Below are 10,048 nucleotides of genomic sequence, written 5' to 3' on the forward strand. Positions count from 1 at the left end.
CTGGTTGTATGATTATCATTTGCTTGTTTTTTTCTACCTTTGATAAAAGGCTCTGAAACACTTAGAACATAATGTCCATTTGTTAAGGAAAAGATTATGGGAATCTATCTATGAAAAACAAGAAAGGAATTGAGCTGCTTCAGCTGAAACGAGGGTAAATGATACAGTGTTACTTACTTAGCTCCTCCCCAAGCCCATCATCCAGGAATGAACAGCATTGAGTGACCTGGGTTCATATTCCAGATCTGTCACTGATTAACTCTGTGATGATATCTAATTATTTGATTTTCCTGGACCTCCATTTCTTTGCCAGTGAGATGAGAGACTGGACTAAGCCAAAATTTTATGAGACAAGCTGATGAGCAAAACATCCTATAAACCTTCAGGGAAATATGATCAGAGCCCTTAGAGTGAGAGACTCTGATTCCATCATTTTAACAAGTTTCTCACTGAGTTGGATAGTCAGCCTGTGGACTGAGTGATTTCTAACTCTATCACTGTCTGCTGCTGGCTAGAGAGTTGTCAGAGAGCTAACATGGCCTCCCAGGCTTGCTGAAGCCTGTCATGAAATCAGTAACTTCTGGAACATTCGTCCAATGCACCTTGAACTTCTGCTAACTGAGAAGTTGGTGCCAACATCACTCATTTCCTGAGATTCTGCCGGCAAGGTTAAACTGCCCTGAAGGGAAATTCCCATGATCTCCTGACCGTCCTCCCTTCACCGAACCTGGGCACCCGTTCTGCAGTCTGACTTTTCCAAGTACACTGTTCAAAGTTTTCTTAAAAAAAAAAAAAAAATAATGCTTCTTTGATGAGTCAGCATGGGTACTTTTCTCTCTTTTTGTATCACAGAATTTCGGCCTCTCACGAATATAATTCAGTAGTGAGACTAATAATTTCCAGAAAAAAGTGAAGTTGGAGAATAATGAAATAATACCCAAATAAGCATTTTATTGAATGCTTTTATGCCAGGTATTTTGCCAAAATATGTGAAGATAAATATAATAATGTAGAACATTTTCTAAACCTTACTTATCTTCCCTATGTAAAGTAATAGGCAAAATCAATGAAAAAGAAAAATGATTTGCATTTCTCTAATTGCCAGAGATATTGAACATTTTTTCATATGTTTGTTAATTGATTGTATAGCCTCTTCTGAGAAGTGTCTGATCAGTTCCTTGGCCCATTTGTTGATTGGATTATTTGGGTTTTTGTTTGTTTGTTTGTTTTGGTGTTAAGGTTTTTGAGTGATTTAAATATCCTTGAGATTAGTGATCTATCTGATGTGCTTTTGGTAAAGATTTGCTCCCAAAATGTAGGCACTCTATTCATCTCACTGATTGTTTTTTGTTTTTTGGTTTTTGCTGAGAAGAAGCTTTTCAGTTTGAATCCATCCCATTTATTGATTCTTGATTTTAATTCTTGCGCTATAGGAGTCTCATTAAGGAAATTGGGGCCTAATCTAACATGATGAAGATTAGGGTCTACTTTTTCTTTCATTAGATGCAAGGTCTCTGGTTTTTTCCTAGGTTCTTGATCCATTTTGAGGTGAGTTTTGTGCATGGCAAGAGATAGAGGTTTAATTTCATTTTGTTACAAGTGGATTTCCAGTTTTTCCAACACCATTTGTTGAATCTTTTCTCCAATGTACGTTTTTGGCATCTTTGTCTAATATAAGATAACTGTAGTTATGTGAGTTAGTCTCTGTGTTCTTTATTCTGTACCATTGGTCTATAGGTCTGTTTTGGTGCCTATACCATACTGTCTTTGTTACTATTGCTCTGTAGTATAGTTTAAGGTCAGGAATAGTAATGCCACTAGCTTCACTCTTCTTGCTAAGAATTGTTCAACATCTCTAGCAATTAGAGAAATGAAAATCAAAACTACTTTAAGATTTCATCTCACAGTCAGAATGGCAGCTGTCAAGAATACAAACAACAATAAGTGTTGGCGAGGATGTGGAGAAAAAGGCACACTCATACATTGTTGGTGGGACTGCAAATTGGTGCAGCCAATATGGAAAGCAGCATGGAGATTTCTTGGAAAACTTGGAATGGAACCACAATTTGACCCAGCTATCTAACTCCTTAGTCTATATCCAAAGGACTTTAAAACAGCATACTACAGGGACTCAGCCATATCAATGTTTATAGTAGCACAATTCACAATAGCTAAATTGTGGAACCAACCTAGATGCCCTTCAGTAGATGAATGGATAGGGAAACTTTGGTATATATACACAATGGGACATTACTCAGCATTGAAAGAGAATAAAATCATGGCATTTGCAGGTAATGAATGGAGTTGGAGAATATAATGCTAAGTGAAGTAAGTCAATCCCCAAAACCAAAGGCTGAATGTTTTCTTTGATATGAGGATGCTGATTCATAATGGTAATGAAGGGGGGGCATGGGAAGAATGGAGGAACTTTAGATAGCGCAAATGGAAGGGAGGGAAAGGGAGGGGTCAAGGAGGTAGGAATGATGGTGGAATTAGTTAGACATCATTACCCTAAGTACATGTATGAAAACACAAATGGTGTGAAAATACTTTGTGTATAATCAGTGACTTGAAAATTTGAGCTCTATCTGTATGATATTAAATGATATATGATATTAAATGATATATGCCATCGTATATAACAAATTAGAATAAATAAATAATAAAAAATGATCTAACCTTTAATCCAGATATTCCACTTCTGAAATTCAGAAATTTCTGCATATGTGCAAATGACAAGTGTGTATTCTTTGCAGTCTTGTTTTGGGGTAGCAGCATTTGGGGGGGGGAAACCATAAGTACCTATGAATAGGGTACTAGTGAGATATATTTTGATGTAAATTTATACAAGGTAACATGACAAAGGAATAAATATAATGAAGGAATTTGTGTTAATATAGAAAGATTTCCAAATATGTTATCAAATGAAAGGCAAAAGTTATCAGAAGAGAGAATAAAATAGGCCACTTTCTGCGTAAAAAGAAGTGGAAATAAGAACTAGTATTCCCACTTACTTGCACTGGCCTGAAGAAGCTCTAGCAGGGTCTATAAGAACTATTAAGAGTGGATTCCTACAGAGGGAAGAATTGATGGAAATGGACAAAGGTGATGTTTTACTGCACACCTTTTCAAAAGTTCAATACTAAAAATGAAGTTTTTTCTTTACCAAACCGGTTGGTAGCCTCTGGAGCTCCCTCCAACTCTCTGTGTGCTATTCTTACCTTCAGTGAGAATAATGGTCAAGCCCTTATAAAACATAGAAAGGGACCTCCATAAAGAATTTCACTCTTCTTTATTTTATTATTGTTGGTCACTATAATAAATTAAGATTTATCATCTAGTGTGAAAAATATTGAGTGAAATAATAAAATAAAATGTTCAAACATTTTGAATTTTTCCTGGAATGTCAGTATTTAAATTTCAGCCTTTCTTGGGATGTGTGATAAGTCACCTCAATATTCTGTACATCCATACATGTTACATGGATAAGATAATAACATATTGGGAGATGTCACGAAACATCACATATGAAAATAGTGACAAACACTGACTAACAAATGTTCTATCTATCATCTTTCCCATTATTGCTAATATAAAATAGAAGGGAAATAATCATACCAGAATTGGGGGAGCAAATGGATAATACCATCCAACAGTTAGCTCTGAGACTTAAATTAGAAGCATAATGAGTAATACCATCTCTTACAGTCTGTCCCTGAATAGTTTCCGTCAAGGCAAATTACTCAGGGAATCCCCCAAAATGTATGTTTTCCTGCATTTCCTTAACTATGCTAGCCAAGGGTCACTAGTCACAAAAACTATATCCATACCCATACTCTTTTCCATGTAAGGAGCTCCTCAGTTGGACAGTAAGGGGAAGGGATGGTACAGGAAAGAATGTTCCTAGAGACTCAGGCACTCAGGTTTCTCCTGTGAGCGCCATCATGGTAAGATAGAAATCACTTTGCAAGGATAACATATGGTAATAAAATCAGCTATAAATCAGATGTGACTTATAAAGGCAAAGTAAATATGTCTTTCCCTGAAAATGAAGACAATCTATTTTGTCACATTGCTATTAAGGGTCTGCCCTCAAAAAGAAAAATCATCTTTATTGCAATCTTCAAGGAATACGGGTATACAGCAGGGAGTTGAGAAACCTCTTGCTCAGTGAGATATCTATTTTCTAGACCAAAAAGAAGTTCACACAGGCAATAACAATAAAATTAATAGATGTATTTATCCCCCATGTGAGAGCAAGACACAGGGAACCCTATAGCAAACGAAGAGGGAAAGAGAGAGACTATGAAAGCCAAATTAGTGTCATGGAAGCAATGACATCTCTTTACACAATGGGAAGTCCTGAACCTGCTTATTAAAGTCTCGTTGCTCACAATAGAACACAGGCTATAAAAAGGCCATGGGGAACCATTAATTAAATATTAAAAGATCAAATAGTTTTAGTCCCATTAGTTTGTATGTAATTTACATTCTCAAGTACAAATTTAGAGATAATTCCCCATCCCAAATCGCTTTCAACTTTCTGATAAGGTATCTGCAAATATAGAGTCCTACAGGGAGTTTAAAAATATCTTTCCCCATGTGGATTAAGTATTATTTCTTTCATAAGAAGTTGCTTTTGAATACAGTCTCCACAACTAAGATGATTATCATAATGTACCTCAAGTTATTAGCCTTGAGGGATACTTTTGTTCAGAGAAGGCACTAGGCTGAATTTAGATATGTCTAAGCAATAATAGCAGATGAGCTCAAACTGGAAGAAAAAGTTATCAAGCGTGTAGATGACAAGGGGTTTAGACCTTCACTTTTGTGACCTCTAACTCACTCTTCTAAGTCAGAGGTAGTGCAGTATGTGGGAAAGTGTCAAGAGTCCTGAATTCTGGACCTACTTCCCAGTCCTTCATGGTCTCTAGGTTGCTGCCTGAACTTGATTGGACAAGTTACACCTCCTTTGTGTGCTTTATGGGGTATTTTAGACATTCTCTAAGACCTTCTACCACTGAACAGAATTCTCCTAAACTAAGTCAGAGGGGTATCAATTGGGGAAATAATAGTATGAAAGCCTGATAGAAGGAAATAACCTCCTTTGACTGATTAGTAAAGAACAATGTGGTTTTAAGGACCAGACTGATTTCTTTCATGGTCTGATACTCAGTCCTGTATTTAATATCTGAGAGTAAGATGTTAACATTATCTCTTGTTGGCCAAGAATTAATCTGAATTTTCATTTCAGTCATCCTTTTACAAAGCCAACTTGAAATTCATTTAGTTGAGTCTTTTTATTATAGCACTGACAGGTCTATCTGGTACCTGAGTTAGTTTATCCTGCCACAGAAAGCCAAGAAATGGCTTTCCTTTCTAGTTTAAATTATACACATAAAAATAACCTAAATATCCAACAAATGTTAAATAAATTTCAGTATATCCCCACAGGGGGATATTATAGAACTGTTAAAAATAATGTTACAAGGCTGGAGGTGTAACTCAGTCGTAGAGTACATGCCTAGCATATGCAAAGCCCTGGGTTTAATTCTCATTCACACACACACACACACACACACACACACAAATGATATAGAAGGATATTATTGACATATAAAATATATTGAGCATACAATCTCACTTTACATAAAAATTATACATGTAAGAAGTTTAAAAAGATATATACCCAAAGGTGTAAGTGAATAGTCAATACTGTTTGGTTAGTTTTCAGTAGTGGGATTATGGTGACTTCTATTTGGTTTATCCATATTTCCTAATTTTGTATTGATAAACCATTTTATGTGCAATGATTTTTAAATCTTTTAGTAAAATAAAATGCTGACCAAGAAATCTTTTCATTCACTCACTGCTCTTCTGAATTTGCAACATCTATCCCTCAAATTCTTGATCTGTAATAAATGTTTTTGTTTTTCATTGAAGCACTGGCCCCAGAATTATGAAATGGCAGCTGGAAACTGGTTCTAGCCCCAGCTTTGCTCTTTCTAGCCTCATGGGCAAGTCAAAGCTCACTAATAATATGACATTCAGTCAGCAGCTCCCCCTTTCTGGCCTTTATTTCCCTCTGCAAATGAATGGATTGACAAGCTCCTTGGGGTACAAAGTGTGATCTGTGGACAAAAAGCTTCAGTGTTGCCAGAAGGTTTGTAGAAGTGCAGAATCTAATTTGTTTGCACAGTAGCGATTAAGAAGCCCTGTATGACAGCATCTCAGATTTCACTTCAGTTCTAAGGAGTGATACTTTCTGAAGAGGTTCATAGATTTGAAACTTTATGAATCTTGGTTTTATTTAATTATCTCTTCAGAAAATAAACTGGCTCTTATTTACTCCTATAGACCCTAACATCTCCATTTCTATCTCATCCTGGAATTCCTGTGACATCCTGGGTATCTCAATGCCATTCTTATAACTACATATAGAAATGTGAATGTTAACAGAGAAAAGGCATCCATAATAACAATTTTGAAATAATTTATGAAATGTTGATAAATGTGTCATATACTCTGAGAACTTTTACAAAATTAGCATATTTAAACCTGACATAAGACTGGGGTTTTTATCCACACTTTTCAGATGAAGAAATTCATACACACACACACACACACACACACACACACACACACCTTTCCATTTTCTCAACTACCACCACATCAGGAGATCTGTTGTTTATAAGCTAGTAAAACTGAGTTAATCCTTTATTTATTTTTTAAAAAGCCTGTCATTATAAATTTCAGTTGAATCAACAGTTGTCCTTTCATTATCCTCACATGTGCTAACACACATTGGTTATGCTCACAGGCTAGAAAGAACTCATGCCTTTTAGTCTGAAGGAGAGCAAATGTTGAGTGCCCTGGGAATTTTGCCCTCATGGCCAATAAAGAGTTCTCAGATACACAATAGACTCCCCAATAAAATGAGAATAAGCTTTTGAGAACTTAGGGTTGTTTTCTACACACCTGATGAAGATGTTCTTCACGCTGATTAGATTGATTCACTGAAAACTCTTATACAAGGGCCATAAATTCAATTGTGCATGATAAGAAGAGCAGTGCATTTGACTGGGTAGGCAGATTCAGAATCTAGCTGCAGATTTTCCATTAATAGTGTGTGGCTTTCAGAGGTTAATTCACTCCTCTGAAATTTCAATATGTTCACTTTTAAGAAAAATATGGTAAGCCCTCCCCTGCCTACCACACAGTTTCACTGCAGGGAACCAAACAGATAAAGGATGTGAATTTATTATATAAGTCACACAGAGACACAATAATAAAAGCATTATGGAAATATATAATAACATATGTAGTGGCTTTGGACTGTGTCAATTTATCTAAGCTGGAACTACATTTTCTAGAATTGTGTTTGCTTTATTTTCAAAGTGGAGTTGGCTGAAAGAGACATCTGTGCAAGATTCAAAAGGCAAAAATGAAATTTCTGTCCTTTTCCTTGCTGAAAATCAGTATAGGTCATTTATACACTGGGGCAGCTCATGTTCAAGACAACTATTACCTGGTCCCCTTGATGATAAGGAGTGGAACCTGTACCAGTATATCCGTATTAGTCTGATTTCCTCCCTGAGATTCTCCTAACCCTGGGTTGGCTAAGTGAGCAGTGCAGTGGTAATAGTTGCCAGCTACTAAAAATGAATCCCTGTGCTGGGGATGTGGCTCGGTAGTAGAGTACTTTCCTGGCATGCCCTGGGTTATAAATAAATACATACAAACATACATACATAAGATGCATATCATCAAAGTTAGATGGTGGCAGATAGACAAAGTTTTACTTCGTCCTGAGAAATTTCAGTTTTGCCATGTATTTTTTCCCTCTTCACTATTCTCTATTCTCTCTTTACAACTGCTTACTGGTTGACCTATACCAAATTAGGCCCATCACCAGATGCAAAGACAACATCTCTACATGGAGTTTTAGTCAGGTTTCACGATTGCCTTGGCTCCCAGTGATAAATACCTTACTCTATATCACTGTGTTGCTCCTTTTCATTAAACCCCAATTTCATCAATATCAAAGATTATAAACCTCTAAAGGATGCTTTGATTTCATTTGCAGCTCTATCTCACAACTTCGCAGATTCAATAAAGTTCACATATTTTGGAAAGCAAACCATATGTTTGACATATGCAAAAACACATAAACACACACATAATATAGAACCTACCAAAGCACCTTGCACATAAGAGTCTACATAATGTTTAAGCACACACAATCAGACACACACACACACACACACACACATACACCACACACACACACACAGAGACTCACACACATTCAGTTGCTTTAGTTAAAAATTTATCTTAAAATATATTTGTAAGGATACTAAATCAAAATTCATTAGTAAAATCTTTGTAAATAGTCACAAATTCTTGGCCCCAAATATTTATGATATTAAGTTGAAAAACATTTTTTTTCAACCAACGAATATTCCTTGCACACGAAAATTACACCTCTGAGGTCACAGTGCAATTCCCTAATTTTACCCCTAATTGATAATAGGTAACCACTACCTTTATTGACAAGAACATTGAAGAACTGAGAAAGAAGATTTAAAAAAAAAAAAAAAGCTCAAGAGGGAAGATATTAGAAACCCAGAAAGTACCTGATCCAGATGCAATAAATTTAAGACACATTTTTACATCCAGTTAAAAGAGCCTCATCCTCACCCATTTACTCCCCAGCTGTACTGCACTTCACAGGTGAGACAGCTCAGCTCCAGACTGCAGCTACTTGAGATTTTAAAGTGCATACCCCCACAACAGAACAACAGTACCCACCCTCAATCCTGGAGATTCAGCCTATTCCCAGAAACCCTTTTCCATTTCACAATCTATGTCTTTTTCCAAACAAACACCAGGTTCCCAGCTTTACATTCTAGCTGCTATATTATAGATTCACTCTGCATAAAACATTAGTTTTCTGAAGCCAAATTTAGCATGAACACAAGACTAAGGAACCAAAGATCCAAATCCTAGAGCAACTGTTTCTCCTTGATACTATCTGGGATGTCAAGAACAGACATTTAACTTTTCTGAAGTTTAGGCCCGTCATCTGTACAATGGGAATAAAGATATCTCCATCATGATCATTGCTATTATTACATGAGAATAAAAAATAGTGCAACCACGTGGCAAGACTTGTGGCACACAGAAGGGCATTAAGATTTTTTAAAAACAATTTTACATAATATTTAAAAGCTTTTACCCTTGTAACGAAGTACTTCCGTGAGATATAAGGCTGGTGATAAGGATTGGGGCAAAGTGTTGATTTAGTTACACTTGACTGTCTTGAGATTTCCCTCCGCACAGGGGTCTTATCTTGATCTCCCTCCTCCATGGACAGGTGATCAGTTTCAGAGGGCTGGTCATCTCCCTCTTGCTTCAGAGACACTGGCTGGAATCCTTCAAAACTTCCAATTGTTGACATTCTTCAGCCTAAAACGAGGGAAGAGAAGTCCTCTGGTTAGAAAAATAAATCATCTGCATCCTAGCTGCAGCAAAATAGGCTATGATGGAAAAAAGACATTCTGGAAACTGTCAACACCCCAAAGGTTAAATAAACAGGGGCACTAGTGGGTAAGCTCAATAACCCACACTTCTAACTACAATCCATGATCCCACAGGACCTTTAAGCACAGCCCAGAAGCAGAGAGCTTCTGCATAGAAAAAAAGGAAACTGCAAGTCTTCCATTTTCTCTTCTTTTAAAAAATTTATTTTAATTTTTTTAAATATATGAAGTGGAATGATTACAATTCTTATTACACATATACAGCACAATTTTTCATATCTTTATATATAAAGTACGTTCATAAAGGCCAATTCATGCCTTTATACATGTACTTTGTTTTTGTTTGTTTGTTTGCATTACAATGTGATGAACATCATTATCCACTTTCTCCTCTTTAATACAAGGAGACCAGAAGTTGATCTTAAGGAAGAGTAGTATGAAATAATTACCAATTTCTCTTCAAGATTTCATAGGATTGTTGCTTGAAAACTCACCAGATTGTAAGC

General features: G+C 36.2%; 1 protein-coding gene across 1 annotated transcript in view; it reads right to left on the minus strand.

Moving 5' to 3' along the window:
- The window catches only part of Tprg1 (tumor protein p63 regulated 1), a 104,394-nt gene extending 94,934 nt beyond the window's left edge, over positions 1 to 9,460 (minus strand). Inside the window, exon 1 of the mRNA XM_026389410.2 lies at positions 9,239 to 9,460. Coding sequence (XP_026245195.2) covers positions 9,239 to 9,460 — 222 coding nt within the window. The remainder of the gene's footprint in view (positions 1 to 9,238) is intronic.
- Between the last annotated feature and the right edge of the window lie 588 nt (positions 9,461 to 10,048).

This window comes from Urocitellus parryii, chromosome 2 (assembly GCF_045843805.1).
Source record: "Urocitellus parryii isolate mUroPar1 chromosome 2, mUroPar1.hap1, whole genome shotgun sequence".
Taxonomy (NCBI): Eukaryota; Metazoa; Chordata; class Mammalia; order Rodentia; family Sciuridae; genus Urocitellus; species Urocitellus parryii.